The sequence below is a fragment of the Ranitomeya imitator genome, chromosome 5 (assembly GCF_032444005.1).
Source record: "Ranitomeya imitator isolate aRanImi1 chromosome 5, aRanImi1.pri, whole genome shotgun sequence".
Taxonomy (NCBI): domain Eukaryota; kingdom Metazoa; phylum Chordata; class Amphibia; order Anura; family Dendrobatidae; genus Ranitomeya; species Ranitomeya imitator.
In genome coordinates this window covers 545,021,250-545,045,999 of record NC_091286.1, presented here as the reverse complement: position 1 = coordinate 545,045,999, position 24,750 = coordinate 545,021,250, and the positions used below count along the sequence as shown (strand labels likewise).

Here is a 24,750-nt window from a genome sequence, read left to right as displayed (position 1 = left end):
ATGTTATTTGGACCAAATCCGAGGGGGGAACAGATTCTGGAAGGCCTATGAGCCTCAAGTTATTGCGTCGGGATCTATTTTCAAGATCGTCCACCTTGTCCACAAGGTCTGAGATGTCCTTATCCTTGCTATCTAGTTTGTCCTTAAGGGCTTTAGCAGAGTTCTCCAGATCTGAAATTCTTTGTTCCGCTTCTGCTATTCGCGCTCCCTGAGAATTGACTTGTGAGACAATTGTGTCCAATGAGGTTTGAAAAGCTGCTAGTCTGTTATCAATGTCAGGCATCAACCGTTCAATAATAGCATTTGCAATGGACTGCGGGTTCTGAGCCTCAACTTCAACGTTTTGTGACGTAGGAGATGTGCCTGCCTGGCTACGTGTGGAGCCTCTGCCAGGTTTAACATTTTTACCCACAAATTTATCCATGGTGAAATTGATGTCTGAGGATTAAGAAAAGTTGTCAGTGATATCGCTGAATGTGCTTATTACATTTTATGATAAATTGAAAAGTCTAATGAACTGCTGCAGCCCTGCTACCAAGCTCCTCTCTGCGTGAGCCCTTCCCAGCGTTCCACAATCTCTGTGCCAGGAGGAGTCACAGTGCCCTCCTGTAAGTAATCAGTGATTTTGCTCAATAAGAAACAATGTCTGTGGGGCTCAATAATCCTCCTGGCGGAGACCCACTAGAGCCCAGTATCTTTTACCTGAGCAATGGCTCCCGCCCATTCTCTGCTCCCACACTTCCTTTCACAGTTACCTCCTCTGGCACAGTTAACTGGTGCCAGAGACGCTGCAGCTCTCCTCCAGCGATGCCCCTCTCACTTCCTCAGTTGCAGCTGCAGGACGGCTTTTCTCCTGTGCTCGTCCGCTGCTGTGATCTGGTGCGGCCGGTAGTGTGGTGACTGGCGCGCTTTCAGCAAGATGGCGCCTGGTGCCCAGCCACCTCCTCCCCCACGCCGTCTCCTTCTTCTTCCCCTTCAACACCTGCGTGCCGGGGACACCGCGATTCTATACCGCTTCTCTCCTCTTCTTACGTTGAGTCTGCTTAGCTCAGCTGCTCTGTCGGATGAAGCGATCTGTTCGCTCTCCCTCAGCAGCTTCTTCTCCAGCCGCTTGTCTCCAGCCACGAGGGGGGATGCTTCAGTGCTTGCGGCGCTATCTGCGCCTTGGAGATCCGGGGAAACAAGAGAGCCGGGTCTGCTTCCACTGACCCTTGTCCAGTCCTTATCCTGGCCTTTAGGGTGGTTTTTATAGGTTATTTTCAGATTTATGTCCCCTTCAGGTCAGGAGCTCAAGTAAGATGCGGCCATCTTCAGGCACCGCCTCCCGGAAACTCCCTCCTCTCCATTCTTACCCTTTATATAAATACTGAATGAACGACATTTGTTAAGTATAAAAATAGGTTACATACTTCTGTATATTTCAAAAAACCTGATCTGCACATCCAAACATAGACACAGTGTGAACAGGTGCTGAACCCAGAGTCGCCAACTCGTATATATTTAAGTAAATAGGGCAGCACACTGCAGCGCCAAAACATGCAAACTTGAAAACACAAAATTTGAACTGCATTACTGCACTGAAAATATGAAAAATGAGAGCTTTTAGCGCATAAAAATGGCCAATTTTATGTGTACCTCGTAGCCACGATAAGGCATCTCTCTTATACGAGGCCCTACGCTTGACCTACCTCTCTGAGAATAAACGTCTCCATCTGAATGGGTACATGTGAAACCTCTCCTTGGACTCAAATTCTCTCTCACTGTGGAGGGGTGTTGGACCTATTATAATTAAAACACCTGAAGCTAGGAGGCGGGGAGTGCACGATCAGAAGGCTAGAGAATACATTTCAAAAAACCTGATCTGCACATCCAAACATAGACACAGTGTGAACAGGTGCTGAACCCAGAGTCGCCAACTCGTATATATTTAAGTAAATAGGGCAGCACACTGCAGCGCCAAAACATGCAAACTTGAAAACACAAAATTTGAACTGCATTACTGCACTGAAAATATGAAAAATGAGAGCTTTTAGCACATAAAAATGGCCAATTTTATGTGTACCTCGTAGCCACGATAAGGCATCTCTCTTATACGAGGCCCTACGCTTGACCTACCTCTCTGAGAATAAACGTCTCCATCTGAATGGGTACATGTGAAACCTCTCCTTGGACTCAAATTCTCTCTCACTGTGGAGGGGTATTGGACCTATTATAATTAAAACACCTGAAGCTAGGAGGCGGGGAGTGCACGATCAGAAGGCTAGAGAATACATTTCAAAAAACCTGATCTGCACATCCAAACATAGACACAGTGTGAACAGGTGCTGAACCCAGAGTCGCCAACTCGTATATATTTAAGTAAATAGGGCAGCACACTGCAGCGCCAAAACATGCAAACTTGAAAACACAAAATTTGAACTGCATTACTGCACTGAAAATATGAAAAATGAGAGCTTTTAGCGCATAAAAATGGCCAATTTTATGTGTACCTCGTAGCCACGATAAGGCATCTCTCTTATACGAGGCCCTACGCTTGACCTACCTCTCTGAGAATAAACGTCTCCATCTGAATGGGTACATGTGAAACCTCTCCTTGGACTCAAATTCTCTCTCACTGTGGAGGGGTATTGGACCTATTATAATTAAAACACCTGAAGCTAGGAGGCGGGGAGTGCACGATCAGAAGGCTAGAGAATACATTTCAAAAAAAAATTGGCCATTTTTATGCGCTAAAAGCTCTCATTTTTCATATTTTCAGTGCAGTAATGCAGTTCAAATTTTGTGTTTTCAAGTTTGCATGTTTTGGCGCTGCAGTGTGCTGCCCTATTTACTTAAATATATACGAGTTGGCGACTCTGGGTTCAGCACCTGTTCACACTGTGTCTATGTTTGGATGTGCAGATCAGGTTTTTTGAAATGTATTCTCTAGCCTTCTGATCGTGCACTCCCCGCCTCCTAGCTTCAGGTGTTTTAATTATAATAGGTCCAATACCCCTCCACAGTGAGAGAGAATTTGAGTCCAAGGAGAGGTTTCACATGTACCCATTCAGATGGAGACGTTTATTCTCAGAGAGGTAGGTCAAGCGTAGGGCCTCGTATAAGAGAGATGCCTTATCGTGGCTACGAGGTACACATAAAATTGGCCATTTTTATGCGCTAAAAGCTCTCATTTTTCATATTTTCAGTGCAGTAATGCAGTTCAAATTTTGTGTTTTCAAGTTTGCATGTTTTGGCGCTGCAGTGTGCTGCCCTATTTACTTAAATATATACGAGTTGGCGACTCTGGGTTCAGCACCTGTTCACACTGTGTCTATGTTTGGATGTGCAGATCAGGTTTTTTGAAATGTATTCTCTAGCCTTCTGATCGTGCACTCCCCGCCTCCTAGCTTCAGGTGTTTTAATTATAATAGGTCCAATACCCCTCCACAGTGAGAGAGAATTTGAGTCCAAGGAGAGGTTTCACATGTACCCATTCAGATGGAGACGTTTATTCTCAGAGAGGTAGGTCAAGCGTAGGGCCTCGTATAAGAGAGATGCCTTATCGTGGCTACGAGGTACACATAAAATTGGCCATTTTTATGCGCTAAAAGCTCTCATTTTTCATATTTTCAGTGCAGTAATGCAGTTCAAATTTTGTGTTTTCAAGTTTGCATGTTTTGGCGCTGCAGTGTGCTGCCCTATTTACTTAAATATATACGAGTTGGCGACTCTGGGTTCAGCACCTGTTCACACTGTGTCTATGTTTGGATGTGCAGATCAGGTTTTTTGAAATGTATTCTCTAGCCTTCTGATCGTGCACTCCCCGCCTCCTAGCTTCAGGTGTTTTAATTATAATAGGTCCAATACCCCTCCACAGTGAGAGAGAATTTGAGTCCAAGGAGAGGTTTCACATGTACCCATTCAGATGGAGACGTTTATTCTCAGAGAGGTAGGTCAAGCGTAGGGCCTCGTATAAGAGAGATGCCTTATCGTGGCTACGAGGTACACATAAAATTGGCCATTTTTATGCGCTAAAAGCTCTCATTTTTCATATTTTCAGTGCAGTAATGCAGTTCAAATTTTGTGTTTTCAAGTTTGCATGTTTTGGCGCTGCAGTGTGCTGCCCTATTTACTTAAATATATACGAGTTGGCGACTCTGGGTTCAGCACCTGTTCACACTGTGTCTATGTTTGGATGTGCAGATCAGGTTTTTTGAAATGTATTCTCTAGCCTTCTGATCGTGCACTCCCCGCCTCCTAGCTTCAGGTGTTTTAATTATAATAGGTCCAATACCCCTCCACAGTGAGAGAGAATTTGAGTCCAAGGAGAGGTTTCACATGTACCCATTCAGATGGAGACGTTTATTCTCAGAGAGGTAGGTCAAGCGTAGGGCCTCGTATAAGAGAGATGCCTTATCGTGGCTACGAGGTACACATAAAATTGGCCATTTTTATGCGCTAAAAGCTCTCATTTTTCATATTTTCAGTGCAGTAATGCAGTTCAAATTTTGTGTTTTCAAGTTTGCATGTTTTGGCGCTGCAGTGTGCTGCCCTATTTACATACTTCTGTATAGACTTGAGAGACAGAGAGAGACAGCCAGAGATTCTGCCAAGACATCCAGGGACTCTACAGGACTGCAGCCAATATATCATGACTCCATCACGAAGGACACAGATCTATCACTCTACAAGAAACAACCTAGGGGACCTCGGACCTGGTTGAGAGAATACAGATCTGCTCAATTGACCATCGCTGAACCATGGATACGTTTGGAGAGGCCAGGTTTTGACCATCGGGTCAACTGGCCTTATACCTCAGTGGACTGTCATCTTCCTACACTTGTCGTTACCTCCTCTGTGTATGTGCCACAGGTGGGGTAGTCGACCCTGGAAGCTCTGAAGTAACAGCTGCCATTATCCCTACGAGTCAGCGAACGGGTGAGACTCTGTAATGTGCACCATCTTGGGGTATTTTGCTGGGACTGTTCTATGTGTTATCTGCCTGTTTTGTTGTTCAATAAAGCATTGCCACACTGTTAACCCTCAACCTGTGATGTCTGAGTAGTGTTATGCCTAAGTTAAAGGGAGAGCGGGCATGCTGTGGGGGGATCCCTGGTCCATGCGGTTTTGGCTAGCGGACCGGGGCCCCCTCCTTCCCCGTTTCTCCACACACTGTTTTACTTGCCCTTCCTGGGTCCAGCGTGAGTCTATGCCAGTTTCTCCCGCTTCTCCTAGTGTTTGTTGAGGTAGGTTCACACGAGCGTATAAAAACTTGTTCAGTTTTATCTACAAAAAAAAATTAAAAAAAATGTTTTTTCCTACTTGTCATCTGTATACATCCGCCTTCATTGTGTACAGCCAATAAGTGAGTGAATTGCTGTGCCCTGGTATACTGGATAAGTGTCTCTGAGCCGCCAGGTCACTGGCTCCCGCTCTGTCATCGCATCGTCTGCACGGCAAGCAAAAATAGACACCGGCTCAGTGCTGGACCTGGGGAGGGTGATAAATACAGTGTCTTCGTTTTGAGTTTCAGAAGCCGGAAAACCCCTTTAAGAACATTTTAAAGCTGGACATACATATTTTTTAAATAATACATTATGTCAATGTTTGCAGGTAAACAATAATGAAATGGTAGCCCTCCAGCGAGAGCCGAGCAATCCGTATGACAAGAACGCCGTGAAAGTGAATAATGTTAATGGGGAACAAGTTGGTCACATCAGGAAAGAACTTGCTGCAGCTTTAGCACAAATTATGGACCAGAAGATGGTGAGAATTGAAGGGTAAGTTACAGCTTCACAGAATGCAAGGCTTGTGTTTGTAGCATCTCATATGGTTTATAGCCCTAGTATCATCTGTGCATTTAGCTGGTAATGCTTCTAATTTGACAATTCAGTTATTAAATTTGACACTCTCGCGTGGCCAAATTGGTTCAAATGCATAGCTGAATTAGTGTGTGTGATTAGCCATTACAGTCATGACCATTTGTTTCCATATATATTATCAATAATTGATTAAGCTAGTTGGCCCGTGTGAAATTCTCACACATTGGTCGTCAGGGGCACAGGCAATTTCCAAAAAAGTAAGCTGGTCAAATGTAAATGTATTTAATGACATGATGAACACAGTCAGGTATTTATATATAAAACATATATAGATTTGTCACCTGCGCTGTTGAGTAATGCTCCTATAACTGTGCTCTAGAGGCATATGCAAGGGCAACACTGTGTGCAAAAAAGCCGTTTAACCATATACTCGTGCACTTACTGGTTGTTGAAGTAAAGGTAGCTTAAGATGTCAGGATGTGTTAGTCCTCATAGATAAGTGTAACTGGCTCCGTACTGCAGGACCGTGAAGCTGGGGGGTGAAGGTAATGGCTTGCTTCCCCCAGAGAGGCCTTACTTGCCGGACGCCGGGAGTAGGCAGGAACCGCCAACTTCTAGCGTGCCCCGGCCAGAAGCGACGCCGAAGCGTTGGCGGAGTGTGGAAGGGGCGTGGCGGGTAATGTGACATCACACAGCTAGTGGGCGGGTGCGTATAGGGATTAACAAATCCAACGCGTTTCGAAGGATACAATCCCTCTTCGTCAGGGCTGGAGTTCCCCATGGAGCCCTAACCTTATATAGCGGTTGTCCACCCGCCCCCTTCAGTGAAAGCCTGCCTAGATAACCTGAATAGTGTGACTTATAGATAGTATGTTAGTTTGAATGTGGAGTACCAAATGCATTAAATAACGGTGAAAAACCTCAGTTGGAGCGCATAGAGCTATATAGGGAATAATGGAGAAGGGCCATACATATAATACATTAAGGGCTGCGTGGTCAAATAATAAAATAACTGGTGCCATGATCGCGTATGCAGTGAGTAAGAATTATTGCCCATGGATGGATAGAAAAAAGAGAAGGGGTGATAACTTAGGGAGATATGGATTAAATAGATTAAAACTAAAAAATTTTTATTATTATAGTAGACTAAAATACATGCATATCTAAAAGGTCAGGTTGCATATACCTGATGCAGTATTAAGATAAATATAGATATAAAGATAAAATCATATAATTTTAATTCAGATAAAAGGTAAAATTGCAATAAATTATCACAAGAAGACTAAAGCTTTAAACTATAGTATGGGATCCCGCCTAGATCCCTAACCCAAAGGTCACTTATAGATGGATGACTGGATATGTATGGGTTTATTTAAAAGGCAAATACCGTTATTGGTTTAGAAATTAAAAAGCACACAACTCTATTTCATGATTAAGTCATTTTGGGGGCCAGGCTATCCAACATGAAGATCCATTTGGATTCTACCCTGGACATTGATCTTAGAGAATCCCCACCCCTAGGGTTTTGCTGGACTATTTGAATTCCGCAAAAAAGGACATCTGCATATGATTGATTATGCTTTTCTAAAAAAATATGGCAGGATAAGGGGTGTCCTTTGAAACCCTTCTGGATGTTGTCTAGGTGTTCTTATATTCTGACCCTTAGGGGCCTCTTGGTTCGGCCCACGTACAATTTATTACAAGGACACTTCAGTATATAGATTACCCCTGTCGTTTCACAGGATATGCAATTTTTAATGTGAAACTTTCTAGTGGCACTTGAATCCGTGAATGTAGTTTTAACCGATTTCTTGAGGGATGTGCGTTTGCAGCATGAACATTTACCACATGACCTGAATCCCAATTGATGGGGGTCTACTATTTTTACGGGTACCCCTGTCCTTGAGAAAACCGGTTTCGTTGTTGGCGCTAGGAGAAGGCCCAGATTTTGTGCCTTTGTGTGGACAAATCTGGGATTATTGGGCAGTAGGTCCCCACTGTTTTTGTCACCTTGTAGGATTGTCCAATGTTTATTAACTATATTTATAAATGTTTTGTATCCTGAATGAAACTGTGACTATAGGTACATTTTTTTTATTTGTTGATGGATATCTGGGGCATTGTTTGCCGTTTTCGCTTTGTGTATCAGGCTTTCTCTCGGTATGTGGCCTACTAGCTGCCTAGCCATATCGAGGGTTTGTACCTTATAACCCTTTGCTTCAAATTGTTTGGTGATATGTGTAGTCTCATTATTATAATCCTCCAAATCTGTACAGTTTCTTCTGATGCGAGTACATTGTCCTTTAGGGATATTTGTAAGCCAGATTGGGAGGTGACAGCTTGTAATATGTATAAAGCTGTTTGAGTCTACCTCTTTGCAGAAACACTTCATTTTTAATGTGTTTGTTTTCCACATAAATAGTCAGATCTAGAAAATTGACCTCGGTATTACTAATAGTAGGAGTGAATTCTAGACCAAATTGATTGTTATTTAAATTTGAAATAAAGTGATTAAGTTCTGTTGTACTTCCTTCCCAAATAAGCAGGATGTCGTCGATAAAGCGACGCCAAAGTTTTAATCCTGTATGTAATGAACCCTCCTTGAAGATGTGTTGTTGCTTCCAGTTCCTACATACAGATTAGCGTAACTGGGCGTGAAGCATGTGCCCATTGCGGTGCCCCACGTTTGCAAATAGTACTGCTTCTCGTATTGGAAATAATTATGTTTTAACTAGATGGTGGCCCGATTCTAATGCATCGGGTATTCTAGAATATGCATGTCCACGTAGTATATTGCACAGCCACGAAGTATATTGCTCATCGACGTAGTATATTGCCCAGCCACGTAGTATATTGCCCAGCCACGTAGTATATTGCCCAGCCTGTCATGATCCCAATGGCAGGGGATCACAAAAGGACAAGCACAAAAACAAAACAAGCTCTAGGGTGATGGAACCTGAGCTGACCGCGATCCTGAACCTAAACACACAACTAGCAGTAGCCGGGGAAGAAACACAGACCTCACTTGCCTCCAGAGAAACACCCCACAGAAATAGCAGCCCCCCACATGTAATAACGGTGAAATGAGAGGAAAGCACATACGTAGTTATGAAAATAGAATCAGCAAAAATGAGGCCCGCTAAAGCTAGATAGCAGAGGATACAAAAGTGAACTGCGCGGTCAGCGAAAAACCCTTCAAAAAACCATCCTGAAATTACTTGAACTCATGTGCCAACTCATGGAACATGAGGAGTAATTTCAGCCCACTAGAGCAACCAGCAGCAAGGAATCACATATCTGCAAGCTGGACTAAGACAAAAAGTAAGCAAAACGTGGAACAGGAAAATCAAAACTTAGCTTGTCCTGAAGATAACAGACGCAGGGAGCAGAGGTAAAAAGACACGCTGATTACATTGATAGCCGGCGAGGAAATGACAAAAAAGCCAGGTTAAATAGGAAACACCCATAACCTGATGGAACAGGTGGACACCAGAGACCGCAGAGAACACAAGTCACCCAGTACCATCAGTAACCACCAGAGGGAGCCCAAAAACAGAACTCACAACACCAGCCACGTAGTATATTGCCCAGCCACGTAGTATATTGCTCAATGACGTAGTATATTGCCCATTTACGTAGTATATTGCCCAGCCACGTAGTATACAGCACAGAGCCACATGGTATATTGCAGAGTGAGGTAGTATATTGTTCAGCCACGTAGTATATTGTCCAGCCACGTAGTATATTGCACAGCGACGTAGTATATTGCCCAGCCTTGTAGTATACAGCACAGAGCCACGTAGGATATTGCACAGTGACGTACTATATTACCGAGCCACGTATGTCACAGGTTCAAAAAACAAAAAATAAACATACTCCCTAACGATCCGAGTGCCCCTTGTAGTTGAACATACTCACCATTCTCGTCGCTGCTCCTCAGCGTCCCGTCTCCCCGCTTCCTGGATCCAACGGCGCTGTGCAGATGAGCGTGCGGCTGCTGCCATCTTGCATTCCCAGGATGCGGTCTCGCGACACCGCTAGGTCTTATGGGTAATTTCGCAAAGCATCAGTTGTAAAGGAAGATGGCGGCGGGCGCCAGTGGCTCAGCGGACAACGGAGGGTGAGTATAGCAGTTTTTTTGTTTTTGTACTATTTTTAACATTACTTTCTTTTACTATTGATGCCGCATAGGCAGCATCAATAGTAAAAGGTTGGGGACACACAGGGTTAATAGCGGCGGTAACGGAATGCGTTACCGCCGGCATTAACCCTGTGTTAGCGGTGACCGGAGGGGAGTATGGAGCGTGCGGGGAGCGGAGCGCCGGGGACATGGTGCGGGGAGCGGAGCGCCGGGGACACGGTGCGGGGAGCGGAGCGCCGGGGACACTGACTACGGGGAGCGGAGCGCCGGGGACACAGTGCGGGGAGTGGGCGCCGGCCACTGACTGCGGGGAGCGGAGCGCCGGGGACAGTGAGTGCGGGGAGCGGGCGCCGGCCACTTACTGCGGGGAGTATGGAGTGGCCATTTTCTTCCGGACTGTGCCCATCGCTGATTGGTCGTGGCTGTTTTGCGGCGACCAATCAGCGACTTGGATTTCCATGATAGACAGAGGCCAGGACCAATGAATATCCGTGACAGAAGGACAGACAGACAGACGGAAGTACCCCTTAGACAATTATATAGTAGATATGAACTCATTTATTGCAATTTTACCTTTTATCTGAATTAAAAGTTTATGATTTTATCTTTATATCTATATTTATCTTAACCCCTTAGCGACCGCCGATACGCCTTTTAACGGCGGCCGCTAAGGGTACTTAAACCACAGCGCCGTTAATTAACGGCGCTGTGGAAAAAGTCAATAGCGCCCCCCTGAGGCCGATTTTCTCCGGGGTCTCGGCTGCCGGGGGTAGCCGAGACCCCAGAGAACATGATTCGGGGGTTTTTTAACCCACCCCGCATTTGCGATCGCCGGTAATTAACCGTTTACCGGCGATTGCAAAAAAAAAAAAAAAACGCGATCTCTTTTTAATTTCTCTGTCCTCCGATGTGATCGCACATCGGAGGACAGAGAAAGGGGGTCCCAGGTGGCCCCCCAATACTCACCTAGCTCCCCCGATGCTCCTCGTGTCTCCCGGTGGGCGCCGCCATCTTCAAAATGGCGGGCGCATGCGCAGTGCGCCCGCCGGCCGGCACCGGGAGAATCTTTGGGGTCTCGGCTGCCGGGGGTAGCCGAGACCCTAAAGAGCATGATCGGGGTCGGTATTACCGACCCCTGTTTTGCGATCGCCGGTAATTAACTGTTTACCGGCGACCGCAAAAAAAAAAAAAAAAGTAAAGTGTGATTCTCTGTCCTCTGATGTGATCGCACATCAGAGGACAGAGAAATAGGGGGATTCGGGGACCCTAGCATACTCACCTAGGTCCCTGGATCCTCTTGCTGCTCCTCCTGGCCGCCGGCAGAAGAAAATGGCGGGCGCATGCCCAGTGCGCCCGCCATCTGTCTCCATCTGCCGGCCGGCATGAGAACAGCAGTTGGGGCTAAAATTAGGGTTAGGGGTAGGGGCAGGGTTAGGGGTAGGGTTAGGGGTAGGGTTAGGGGTAGGGTTAGGGGTAGGGTTGGGGCTAGGGTTAGGGCTAGGGTTAGGGCTAGGGTTGGGGCTAAATTTAGGGTTAGGGTTGGGGCTAAATTTAGGGTTAGGTTTGGGGCTAAATTTAGGGTTAGGCTTCTTTCACACTTACGTCGGTACGGGGCCGTCGCAATGCGTCGGCCCGACATACCGACGCACGTTGTGAAAATTGTGCACAACGTGGGCAGCAGCTGTAGTTTTTCAACGCATCCGCTGCCCAATCTATGTCCTGGGGAGGAGGGGGCGGAGTTACGGCCACGCATGCGCGGTCAGAAATGGCGGATGCGACGTACAAAAAAACGTTTCATTGAACGTTTTTTTGTGCCGACGCTCCGCCAAAACACAACTGATCCAGTGCACGACGGACGCGACGTGTGGCCATCCGTCACGAACCGTCGGCAATACAAGTCTATGGGCAAAAAACGCATCCTGCGGGCACATTTGCAGGATCCGTTTCTTGTCCAAAACGACGGATTGCGACGGAATGCCAAACGACGCAAGTGTGAAAGTAGCCTTAGGGTTGGGGCTAAAATTAGGGCTAGGGTTGGGGCTAAAGTTAGGGTTAGAGCTGGGATTAGGGTTAGGGTTTGGATTAGGGTTGGTATTAGGGTTGGCATTAGGGTTACGCTTGGGATTAGGGTTAGGTTTGGGATTAGGGTTAAGGTTAGGGTTGTGATTAGGGGTGTATTGGGATTAGGGTTAGGTTTGAGGTTAGGGTTGAGATTAGGATTAGGGGTGTGTTGGATTTAGGGTTTTGATTAGGCTTATGGTTAGGGTTGACATTAGGGTTGTTTTGGGGTAAGGGTTGTGATTATGGTTAGGGTTAGTGATTAGGATTATGGATCAGGTTGGGATTAGGGTTAGGGGTGTGTTGGGGTTAGGGTTGGCGCTAGAATTGGGGGGTTTCCACTGTTTAGGTACATCAGGGGGTCTCCAAACACGACAGCCAATTTTGCGCTCAAAAAGTCAAATGGTGCTCCCTCCCTTCTGAGCTCTGCCGTGCGCCCAAACAGTGGGTTACCCCCACATATGGGGCATCAGCGTACTCGGGATAAATTGGACAACAACTTCTGGGGTCCAATTTCTCTTGTTACCCTTGTGAAAATAAAAACTTTGGGGCTACAATATCTTTTTTGTGAAAAAATAAAATATTTTTTATTTTCACGACTCTGCATTCTAAACATCTGTGAAGCACTTGGGCATTCAAAGTTCTCACCACACATCTAGATAAGTTCCTTGGGGGGTCTAGTTTCCAAAATGGGGTCACTTGTGGGGGGTTACTGCAGTTTAGGTATATCAGGGGCTCTGCAATCGCAACATAATGCCCACAGACCATTCTATCAAAGTCTGCATTCCAAAAAGGCGCTCCTTCCCTTCCGAGCTCTGCCGTGCGCCCAAACAGTGGTTTACCCCCACATATGGCGCATCAGCGTACTCGGGATAAATTGGACAACAACTTTTGCAGTCCAATTTCTCCTGTTACCCTTGTGAAAATAAAAACTTGGGGGCTAAAAAATCTTTTTTGTGGAAAAAAAAATATTTTATTTTCACGGCTCTGCATTATAAACTTCTGTGAAGCACTTGGGCATTCAAGGTTCTCACCACACATCTAGATAAGTTCCATGGGGGTCTAGTTTCCAAAATGGGGTCACTTGTGGGGGATTTCTACTGTTTAGGCACATCAGGGGCTCTCCAAACGCGACATGGCGTCCGATCTCAATTCCAGCCAATTCTACATTGAAAAAGTAAAACGGCACCCTTTCTCTTCCAAGCTCTGCGGTGCGCCCAAACAGTGGTTTACCCCCACATATTGGTTATCGACGTACTCAGGAGAAATTGCACAACAACTTTAGTGGTCTAATTTCTCCTGTTACCCTTGTGAAAATAAAAATTTGTGGGCAAAAAGATCATTTTTGTGTAAACAAAAGCGATTTTTTTATTTTCACGGCTCTACGTTATAAACTTCTGTGAAGCACTTGGGGGTTCAAAGTGCTCACCACACATCTAGATAAGTTCCTTAACCCCTTTCTGCCATTAGACGTACTATTGCGTCCATGTGGGGTGGGCCTTACTTCCCAAGGACGCAATAGTACGTCATATGCGATCGGCAGCGCTCACAGGGGGAGCGCCGCCGATCGCGGCCGGGTGTCAGCTGTTTATCGCAGCTGACATCCGGCACTATGTGCCAGGAGCGGTCACGGACCGCCCCCGGCACATTAACCCCCGGCACACCGCGATCAAAGATGATCGCGATGTGCCGGCGGTACAGGGAAGCACCGCGCAGGGAGGGGGCTCCCTGCGGGCTTCCCTGAGCCCCCCGCAGCAACGCGATGTGATCGCGTTGCTGCGAGGGTCTCACCTCCCTCCCTGCTCCCTCCAGCCCCGGATCCAAGATGGCCGCGGATCCGGGTCCTGCAGGGAGGGAGGTGGCTTCACAGAGCCTGCTCAGAGCAGGCACTGTGAAGGCTGCAGCGCTGCATGTCAGATCAGTGATCTGACAGAGTGCTGTGCAAACTGTCAGATCACTGATCTGTGATGTCCCCCCCTGGGACAAAGTAAAAAAGTAAAAAAAAAAAATTTCAAATGTGTAAAAAAAAAAAAATAAAAAAAAATATTCCAAAATAATGAAAAAAAAAAAAATATTATTCCCATAAATACATTTCTTTATCTAAATAAAAAAATAAAAATAAAAGTACACATATTTAGTATCGCCGCGTCCGTAACGGCCCGACCTATAAAACTGGCCCACTAGTTAACCCCTTCAGTAAACACCGTAAGAAAAAAAAAAAAAAACGAGGCAAAAAACAACGCTTTATTATCATACCGCCGAACAAAAAGTGGAATAACACGCGATCAAAAAGACAGATATAACTAACCATGGTACCGCTGAAAACGTCATCTTGTCCCGCAAAAAACGAGCCGCCATACAGCATCATCAGCAAAAAAATAAAAAAGTTATAGTCCTGAGAATAAAGCGATGCAAAAATAATTATTTTTTCTATAAAATAGTTTTTATCGTATAAAAGCGCCAAAACATAAAAAAATGATATAAATGAGGTGTCGCTGTAATCGTACTGACCCGAAGAATAAAACTGCTTCATCAATTTTACCAAACGCGGAACGGTATAAACGCCTCCCCCAAAAGAAATTCACGAATAGCTGGTTTTTGGTCATTCTGCCTCACAAAAATCGGAATAAAAAGCGATCAAAAAATGTCACGTGCCCGAAAATGTTACCAATAAAAACATCAACTCGTCCCGCAAAAAACAAGACCTCACATGACTCTGTGGACCAAAATATAGAAAAATTATAGCTCTCAAAATGTGGTAACGCAAAAAATATTTTTTGCAATAAAAAGCGTCTTTCAGTGTGTGACGGCTGCCAATCATAAAAATCCGCTAAAAAACCCGCTATAAAAGTAAATCAAACCCCCCTTCATCACCCCCTTAGTTAGGGAAAAATTAAAAAAATGTATTTATTTCCATTTTCCCATTAGGGCTAGGGTTAGAGTTAGGGCTAGGGTTAGGGCTAGGGTTAGGGTTAGGGTTAGGGCTAGGGCTAGGGTTAGGGCTAGGGTTAGGGCTAGGGTTAGGGCTAGGGCTAGGGTTAGGGCTAGGGTTAGGGCTAGGGTTAGGGCTAGGGCTACAGTTTGGGTTGGGGCTAAAGTTACAGTTAGGGTTTAGATTACATTTACGGTTGGGAATAGGGTTGGGATTAGGGTTAGGGGTGTGTCAGGGTTAGAGGTGTGGTTAGGGTTACTGTTGGGATTAGGGTTAGGGATGTGTTTGGATTAGGGTTTCAGTTATAATTGGGGGGTTTCCACTGTTTAGGCACATCAGGGGCTCTCCAAACGCGACATGGCGTCCGATCTCAATTCCAGCCAATTCTGCGTTGAAAAAGTAAAACAGTGCTTCTTCCCTTCCGAGCTCTCCCGTGTGCCAACATATGGGGTATCAGCGTACTCAGGACAAATAGGACAACAACTTTTGGGGTCCAATTTCTCCTGTTACCCTTGGGAAAATACAAAACTCGGGGCTAAAACATATTTTTAGTGGGAAAAAAAAAGATTTTTTATTTTCACGGCTCTGCGTTATAAACTGTAGTGAAACACTTGGGGGTTCAAAGTTCTCACAACACATCTAGATTAGTTCCCTGGGGGGTCTAGTTTCCAATATGGGGTCACTTGTGGGGGGTTTCTACTGTTTAGGTACATTAGGGGTTCTGCAAACGCAATGTGACGTCTGCAGACCATTCCATCTAAGTCTGCATTCCAAATGGCGCTCCTTCCCTTCCGAGCTCTGCCATGCGCTCAAACGGTGGTTTCCCCCAACATTCGGGGTATCAGCGTACTCAGGACAAATTGGACAACAACTTTTGGGGTCGAATTTCTCCTCTTACCCTCGGGAAAATACAAAACTGGGGGCTAAAAAATAATTTTGGGGGGAAAGATTTTTTTTTTTAATTTTCACGGCCCTGCGTTACAAACTGTAGTGAAACACTTGGGGGTTCAAAGCTATCACAACACATCTAGATGAGTTCCTTAGGGGGTCTAGTTTCCAAAATGGTGTCACTTGTGGGAGGTTTCTACTGTTTAGGTACATTAGGGGCTCTGCAAATGCAATGTGACACCTGCAGACCATTCCATCTAAGTCCTCATTCCAAATGGAGCTCCTTCCCTTCCGAGCCCTCCCATGCGCCCAAACAGTGGTTCCCCCCCATATATGAGGTATCAGCGCACTCAGGACAAATTGGGCAACAAATTTTGGGGTCCAATTTCTCCTGTTACCCTCAGGAAAATACAAAACTGGGGGCTATAAAAATAATTTTTGTGGGAAAATATGATTTTTTATTTTTAAGGTTCTACATTATAAACTTCTGTGAAGCACTTGTTGGGTCAAAGTGCTCACCACACCTCTAGATAAGTTCCTTAGGGGGTCTACTTTCCAAAATGGTGTCACTTGTGGGGGGTTTCAATGTTTAGCCACGTCAGGGGCTCTCCAAACGAAACATGGCGTCCCATCTCAATTCCAGTCAATTTTGCATTGAAAAGTCAAATGGCACTCCTTCGCTTCCGAGCTCTGCCATGCGCCCAAACAGTGGTTTACCCCCACATGTGGGGTATTGGCATACTCAGGACAAATTGTACAACAATGTTTGGGGTCCATTTTCTCCTGTTACCCTTGGTAAAATAAAACAAATTGGAGCTGAATTAAATTTTTTGTGAAAAAAAGTTAAATGTTCATTTTTATTTAAACATTCAAAAAATTCCTGTGAAGCACCAGAAGGGTTAATAAACTTCTTGAATATGGTTTTGAGCACCTTGAGGGGTGTAGTTTTTAGAATGGTGTCACACTTGGGTATTTTCTATCATATAGACCCCTCAAAATGACTTCAAATGAGATGTGGTCCCTAAAATAAAATGGTGTTGTAGAAATGAGAAATTGCTGGTCAACTTTTAACCCTTATAACTCCCTAACAAAAAAAAATTTTGTTTCCAAAATTGTGCTGATGTAAAGTAGACATGTGGGAAATGTTACTTATTAAGTATTTTGTGTGACATATCTCTGTGATTTAATTGCATAAAAATTCAAAGTTGGAAAATTGCGAAATTTTCATAATTTTTGCCAAATTTCCGTTTTTTTCACAAATAAACTCAGGTACTATCAAATAATTTTTACCATTGTCATGAAGTACAATATGTCACAAGAAAACAATGTCAGAATCATCAGGATCCATTGAAGCGTTCCAGAGTTATAACCTCATAAAGGGACAGTGGTCAGAATTGTAAAAATTGGCCCGGTCATTAACGTGCAAACCACCCTTGGGGGTAAAGGGGTTAAGGGGTCTAGTTTCCAAAATGGTGTCACTTGTGGGGAGTTTCCACTGTTTAGGTACATCAGGGGCTCTCTAAACATGACATGGCGTCCGATCTCAATTCCAGCCAATTCTGCATTGAAAAAGTCATACGGCGCTCCTTCACTTCTAAGTTCTGCGGTGCGCCCAAAGAGTGGTTTACCCCCACATATGGGGTATTGGCGTATTCAGGAGAAATTGCATAACAAAATTTATGGTTACATTTCTGTTTTTACACTTGTGAAAATAAAAAAAATGGTTCTGAATTGAGATGTTTGCAAAAAAAAGTTAAATGTTCATTTTTTCCTTCCACATTGTTTCAGTTCCTGTGAAGCACGTAAAGGGTTAATAAACTTCTTGAATGTGGTTTTGAGAACCTTGAGGGGGTGTAGTTTTTAGAATGGTGTCACACTTCATTATTTTCTATCATATAGACCCCTCAAAATGACTTCAAATGTGATGTGGTCCCTAAAAAAAAATGGTGTTGTAAAAATGAGAAATTGCTGGTCAACTTTTAACCCTTATAACTCCCTAACAAAAAAAAAATTTTGTTTCCAAAATTGTGCTGATGTAAAGTAGACATGTGGGAAATGTTATTTATTAACTATTTTTCGTGACATATCTCTCTAATTTTAAGAGCATAAAAATACAAAGTTTGAAAATTGCAAAATTTTAAAAATTTTCGCCATATTTCCGTTTTTTTCATAAATAATCGCAAGTAATATCGAAGAAATGTTACCACTAACATGAAGTACAATATGTCACGAAAAAACAGTCTCAGAATCAGCGGGATCCATTGAAGCGTTCCAGAGTTATAACCTCATAAAGTGACAGTGGTCAGAATTGCAAAAATTGGCCTGGTCATTAAGTACTAAATTGGCTCTGTCACTAAGGGGTTAATATTGCATCAGGTATACGCAACCTGACCTTTTAGATATGCATGTATTTTAGTCTACCATAATAATAAACATTTTTAGTTTTAATCTATTTAATTCATATGTATTTATTTATTTTCTTGTAAAGCTGTGTTGAAGCTGTCTGGTTCTTTATTCTCACTGTTGAGGGGCTCCTTTACTATAATGTTCACTCCCTGTAAAATGCTTCTGCAGAGAGCAACTACAAAACAGCCAAATGTTCCCAAACCAGTGGCTCCGGAGCCACATATGGCACTGTCAGGGCGCCTCCATGAGGACTGTGTTGTGGTGCCCCACTTACTAACCTTACGTTGTTGTTGTTTTTATTCAATTTTATAGCGCCATATATTCCATGGCACGTTACACGTGGATTGGGCAATTATAGACCAGTACAATAAACATGAGCAAAACAAGGCACACACAAGAACAGAAGGAGAGAGGACCCTGCCTGCGAGTGCTCACTGTCTACGTTATCTTGAAGTCCGATTCTAAAAATCCACTCCTTATCCTCCTGCCTGAATGTAGCCTGAAACTCTACACAGTTGTAAAGATGATAGAAATAAGTGATACATGTCTGTGGCATCAGTCTACAGGGTTTATAGTGAATCAGGTAGGGTGTGCTTCTTGCCGACAAGATAAAGGGGGTCCTTCTGCAGTCCGGTCCTACAACTACAGAGCTGCAATATGGGTGCCATTGCCCTAATGTCAGCACGATGCAGTGATCTTTTTTTCCTCTCTGTCTTGCACAGTATATAAAGCAGACCTGTAATATTAATATTAAGAGATTTCTGTGTGAAATAACATAATTTTTCCTGCTTACACAGTGTAGTTCCATATGGTTCACACAATACTTTCACAATGCCGGTCACCCTGAGTTTTTGGGGAAGGGAAGAAAACGAGCAACATGTTGTGGACCATATGAAGAAAAAGGGTTATAAGCTTGAGCCGGTTTCCAAAAGTAAGTAGTAGCTGCCTTACTGTCTATTTTGTATTCAAGAAAAAGATGAGTAATGTATATATGACTTGATGGATGAACAAGTGTGGAGATGACGAGGAACCAGCGCTAAGAGTAAGTTGCCCAGGAGAGCATGAGTCAGAGTTGTTCTCCGCGTTCTGCCGGAGCGCACAGCTTCTGCCCTCCTGACTAACAACCCGAACTGTGTGCGCTCTGACACTGCAGGCAAGGAAGCTCTACCCCTGCAGCATTTAAGGAGTGCCCCCCCTGCTGTCCTGCCTGTATACCCTTTTTCTTCACAGGAGCTGTGGTTTGATCAGACCATGTTCTTGTACAGTAAGACACAGCCATTACAAAGTACACATCAAGGAGGGACACATAAGATTATTTCATCACAGGAACATTGTATTTTAACACATCCAATTGTGGAACTTAATACTGTATATACTCGTGTATAAGCCGAGATTTTTGCTGAACGTCCCTGCATCTCCATTTTCCCGATGGCAGCTCTTCCTGTGCTGAGCAGTCATGTGGTACTGCTCATTAATTTGATTTGTATAGTTAACTTTTTTTGTTCACCATATCAGAACCTGCCATTTACTTACTTTATACTTCCAATACAATATGATGGTCTGGGTCTCCAATCAAATATTGTGTATAGGCCATTTTACCATACACTAACTGCTAGACCAGGCCCATCACCCTATTTTGGCGATTGTGTGTACAGACATGTGTTTGACATATAATTGTTTTTAATTGTTGCTAGTAGTCTGCATTAATAAAATCATTTTGTACATTTCCTTCTGGTGATCCCTTTTTGTATGGCATGATCTTTCTCCTTTGTTTTTTGCATTCAAGTGATCACAATGGCAGCAGCTGCTGGAACTATTACTCCCATCAGCCGACGCCTGCTGCAGCTAATAACAGTGAGTGCAGGATCTGCTGATGGGAGTATTCATCACCCGCCGCCTGCGCTATAAATAAAAAAAATAGTTTGGTGTGGGTTTCCCTGTATTTTCTTTAACCACCAGTCAAAACTCATGGATAGAATTTCTCACGGTGATCTGCTGTGAAGTCACTGAGCTTGGACTGCAGTGACCTCATCACTGACTTTTTCCAACGGTGCTGAGGTCACCGCAGTTCAACCCTGTTGGGCACGCAGCCTCAGTGACCAGAGGTAACCACGATGATGTCACCCCTGGTCACTGATGCTGCGCACACAGCATCTCATTCACCAGTGGTTCTCAGCCTGGATGGTTGCATCTTGGCACCATCCAGGTTGAAAACTATTTATCCCCCAGACATGGATTACGGCGTGGGATAGAACGACGGACAGGTGAGGGATATTGTATTTTTATTTTAGTTTTTTTTTACCGGAGACGAGGGATTTTGCGGAATTAGGCGTTAGGTGAGTATAACTATGTTTATTTTTAACCCCTTCCCGACCTTTGATGCAGCGAATGCGTCATGAAAACCTGTGCCAATCCGACCTGTGACGCAGCATATGCATCATGGTAGGATCGCGCTCCTGCAGGTCGGGTGAAAGGGTTAACTGTAATTTCACCCGACCTGCAAGGACAGGGAGAGTGGTACTTGATCCCGGGAGGGTGGCTTCGCCCCCCCCATGGCTACGATCGCTCTGATTAGTTGTTGAAAGTGACTTTTCACTTTCAATCAGAGCAATCGTAATATTTCAGCATTGAAAATTGGTGAAATATTACAATCCAGCCATGGCCGATGATCCATTATTATCGGCCATGGCTGGAGACTGGGATCTGCCCCCGCCACCGATCCACTGCCCCCATCCTGTGCTCCGCTCCCCTCTGTCCTCCTGTCTGCTCCCCCCCCAGTGCTCTGATCGCAACCCCCCCCCCCCCCCCCATACTTACCAACCTCCGGTGTCCCTCCTGGTGTCCATCCGTCTTCTCCATGAGCGCCGCCATCTTCCAAAAGGCAGATTCATTCCAGGTACATTTTGATCGCTGTGATAGTCTCTATCACGGCGATCAAAATAAAAAAAATAACAAATAAACCCCCCCTTTATCACCCCCATAGGTAGGGAACATAATAAAATAAAGAAAATATATTTACTTTTATTTTCCACTAGGGTTAGGGTTAGAACTATGGTTAGGGTTAGAACTATGGTTAGGGTTAGAACTATGGTTAGGGTTAGAACTATGGTTAGGGTTAGAACTATGGTTAGGGTTAGAACTATGGTTAGGGTTAGAACTATGGTTTAGGGTTAGAACTAGGGATAGGGTTAGAACTAGGATTAGGGTTAGAACTAGGGTTAGGATTAGGGTTAGGATTAGGGTTAGGGTTGCAATTAGGGTTAGGGGTAGAATTAGGGTTAGGGTTGCAATTAGGGTTAGAATTAGGGTTATGGTTAGAATTGGGCTATGTGCACATGGTGCAGATTTGGCTGCGGATCCGCAGCAGATTGGCCGCTGCGGATTCGTAGCAGTTTTCCATTACGTTTACAGTACCATGTAAACCTATGGAAAACCAAATCCGCTATGCCCATGGTGCGGAAAATACCGTGCGGAAACGCTGTGTTGTATTTTCCGCAGCATGTCAATTCTTTGTGCGGATTCCGCAGCGTTTTACACCTGTTCCTTAATAGAAATCCGCAGGTGAAATCCGCACAAAAACACTGGAAATCCACGGTAAATCCGCCGGTAAAACGCAATGCGTTTTGCCTGCGGATTTTTCAAAAACTGCGTAAAAATCCTCACACGAATCTGCAACTTGGGCACATAGCCTTAGGGTTACGGTTAGAATTAGAGTTAGGGTTGGAATTAGGGTTAAGATTAGGGTTAGGCTTGTGGTTAGGGTTATAGTTAGGGTTGGGATTAGGGTTAGGGGTGTGTTGGGGTTAAGGATGTGGTTAGGGGTGTGTTGGGGTTAGGGTTGAGATTAGGGTTATGGCTAGACTTGGGATTAGGGTAGGTGTGTGTTGGGGTTAGTGTTGGAGTTAGAATTGAGGGGTTTCCACTGTTTAGGTACATCAGGGGTCTCCAAGCGCGACATGGCGCCACCATTGATTCCAGCCAATCTTGCGTTCAAAAAGTCAATTAGTACTCCCTCCCTTCTGAGCCCCGACGTGTGCCCAAACAGTGGTTTACCCAAACATACGGGGCACAAGCGTACTCAGGAAAAATTGCACAACAACTTTTGGAGTCTAATTTCTCCTGTTACCCTTGGGAAAATAAAAAAATGGGGGCTAAAAACTTATTTTTGTGAGGAAAGAAATTATTCTTTATTTTCACGGCTCTGCGTTATAAACTTTTGTGAAGCACTTGGGGGTTCAAAGTACTCACCACACATCTAGATAAGTTCCTTGGGGGGGTCTAGTTTCCAAAATGGGGTCATTTGTGGTGGGTTTCTACTGTTTAGGCACGTCAGGGGCTCTGCAAACCCAACGTGACGCCCGCAGACCATTCCATCAAAGTCTGCATTTCAAAAGTCACTACTTCCCTTCTGAGCCCCGAAGTGTGCCCAAACAGTGGTTCCTCACCACATATGGGGTATCAGCGTACTCAGGACAAACTGGACAACAACTTTTGGGGTCCAATTTCTCCTGTTACTTTTGTGAAAATAAAAAATTGTGGGCGAAAAAATAATTTTTGAGGAAAGAAAAATGATTATTTATTTTCACGGCTCTGCGTTATAAACTTCTGTGAAGCACTTGGGGGTTCAAAGTGCTCATCGCACATCTATATTAGTTCCTTGGGAGGTCTAGTTTCCAAAATGGGGTCACTTGTGGGGGAACTCCAATGATCAGGCACACAGGGGCTCTGCAAACGCGACATGGTGTCTGCTAAAGATTGGAGCTAATTTTTCATTCAAAAAGTCAAATGGCGCTCCTTTCCTTCCGAGCTGTGCTGTGCGCCCAAACAGTGGTTTCTGGCCACATATTTAGGATCCATTTTATTCTGTTGCCCTTGTAAAAATGAAAAAAATTGACGCTAAAAGAATATTTTTGTGAAAAAAGTACTTTTTCATTTTTACAGATTAATTTGTGAAGCACCTGGGGGTTCAAAGTGCTCACTATGGATTTAGATAAGTTCCTTGGGGGGTCTAGTTTCCAAAATGGGGTCACTTGTGGGGGAGCTCCAATCTTTAGTCACACAGGGGCTCTGCAACGCGACATGGTGTCCACTAAAGATTGGAGCCAATTTTTCATTCAAAAAGTCAAATGGCGCTCCTTCCCTTCCGAACCCTGTCGTGCGCCAAACAGTGGTTTACCCCTACATATGAGGTATCGGCGTACTCAGGACAAATTGTACAATAACATTCGGGGTCCAGTTTCTCCTTTTACCTTTGGGAAAATAAAAAAAATTGTTACTGAAAGATAATTTTTGTGACTAAAAAGTGAAATGTTCATTTTTTCCTTCCATGCTGCTTTTGCTGCTGTGAAGCACCTGAGGGGTTAATAAACTTGAGTGTGGTTTTGAGCACCTTGGAGGGTGCAGTTTTTAGAATGGTGTCACTTTTGGGTATTTTCTCCTTCGCCTCATTGGGGGACACAGACCGTGGGTGTATGCTGCTGCCACTAGGAGGCTGACACTAAGTGATACAAAGAAAGTTAGCTCCTCCCCTGCAGTGTACACCCTCCTGCTGGCTCTGAGCTCCTCCCCTGCAGTATACACCCTCCTGCTAGCTCTGAGCTCCTCCCCTGCAGTATACACCCTCCTGCTGGCTCTCAGCTCCTCCCCTGCAGTGTACACCCTCCTGCTGGCTCTCGGCTCCTCCCCTGCAGTGTACACCCTCCTGCTAGCTCTCGGCTCCTCCCCTGCAGTGTACACCCTCCTGCTGGCTCTCGGCTCCTCCCCTGCAGTATACACCCTCCTGCTGGCTCTGAGCTCCTCCCCTGCAGTATACACCCTCCTGCTGGCTCTCAGCTCCTCCCCTGCAGTATACACCCTCCTGCTGGCTCTCAGCTCCTCCCCTGCAGTATACACCCTCCTGCTGGCTCTCAGCTCCTCCCCTGCAGTATACACCCTCCTGCTGGCTCTCGGCTCCTCCCCTGCAGTATACACCCTCCTGCTGGCTCTCGGCTCCTCCCCTGCAGTATACACCCTCCTGCTGGCTCTCAGCTCCTCTCCTGCAGTGTACACCCTCCTGCTGGCTCTCAGCTCCTCCCCTGCAGTGTACACCCTCCTGCTGGCTCTCAGCTCCTCCCCTGCAGTCTACACCCTCCTGCTGGCTCTCAGCTCCTCTCCTGCAGTATACACCCTCCTGCTGGCTCTCGGCTCCTCCCCTGCAGTATACACCCTCCTGCTGGCTCTCAGCTCCTCCCCTGCAGTATACACCCTCCTGCTGGCTCTCGGCTCCTCCCCTGCAGTATACACCCCCCTGCTGGCTCTCAGCTCCTCCCCTGCAGTATACACCCTCCTGCCGGCTCTCAGCTCCTCCCCTGCAGTATATACCCTCCTGCTGGCTCTCAGCTCCTCCCCTGCAGTATACACCCTCCTGCTGGCTCTCAGCTCCTCCCCTGCAGTATACACCCTCCTGCTGGCTCTCAGCTCCTCCCCTGCAGTATACGCCCTCCTGCTGGCTCTCAGCTAACCAGTTCTTGCTTAGTGTCTGTAGG

General features: G+C 45.1%; 1 protein-coding gene across 1 annotated transcript in view; it reads left to right on the top strand.

Moving 5' to 3' along the window:
- The window catches only part of HLTF (helicase like transcription factor), a 178,774-nt gene that overhangs the window by 33,291 nt on the left and 120,733 nt on the right, over positions 1-24,750 (top strand). Inside the window, exons 3-4 of the mRNA XM_069727608.1 lie at positions 5,593-5,759; positions 19,024-19,157. Coding sequence (XP_069583709.1) covers positions 5,593-5,759; positions 19,024-19,157 — 301 coding nt within the window. The remainder of the gene's footprint in view (positions 1-5,592; positions 5,760-19,023; positions 19,158-24,750) is intronic.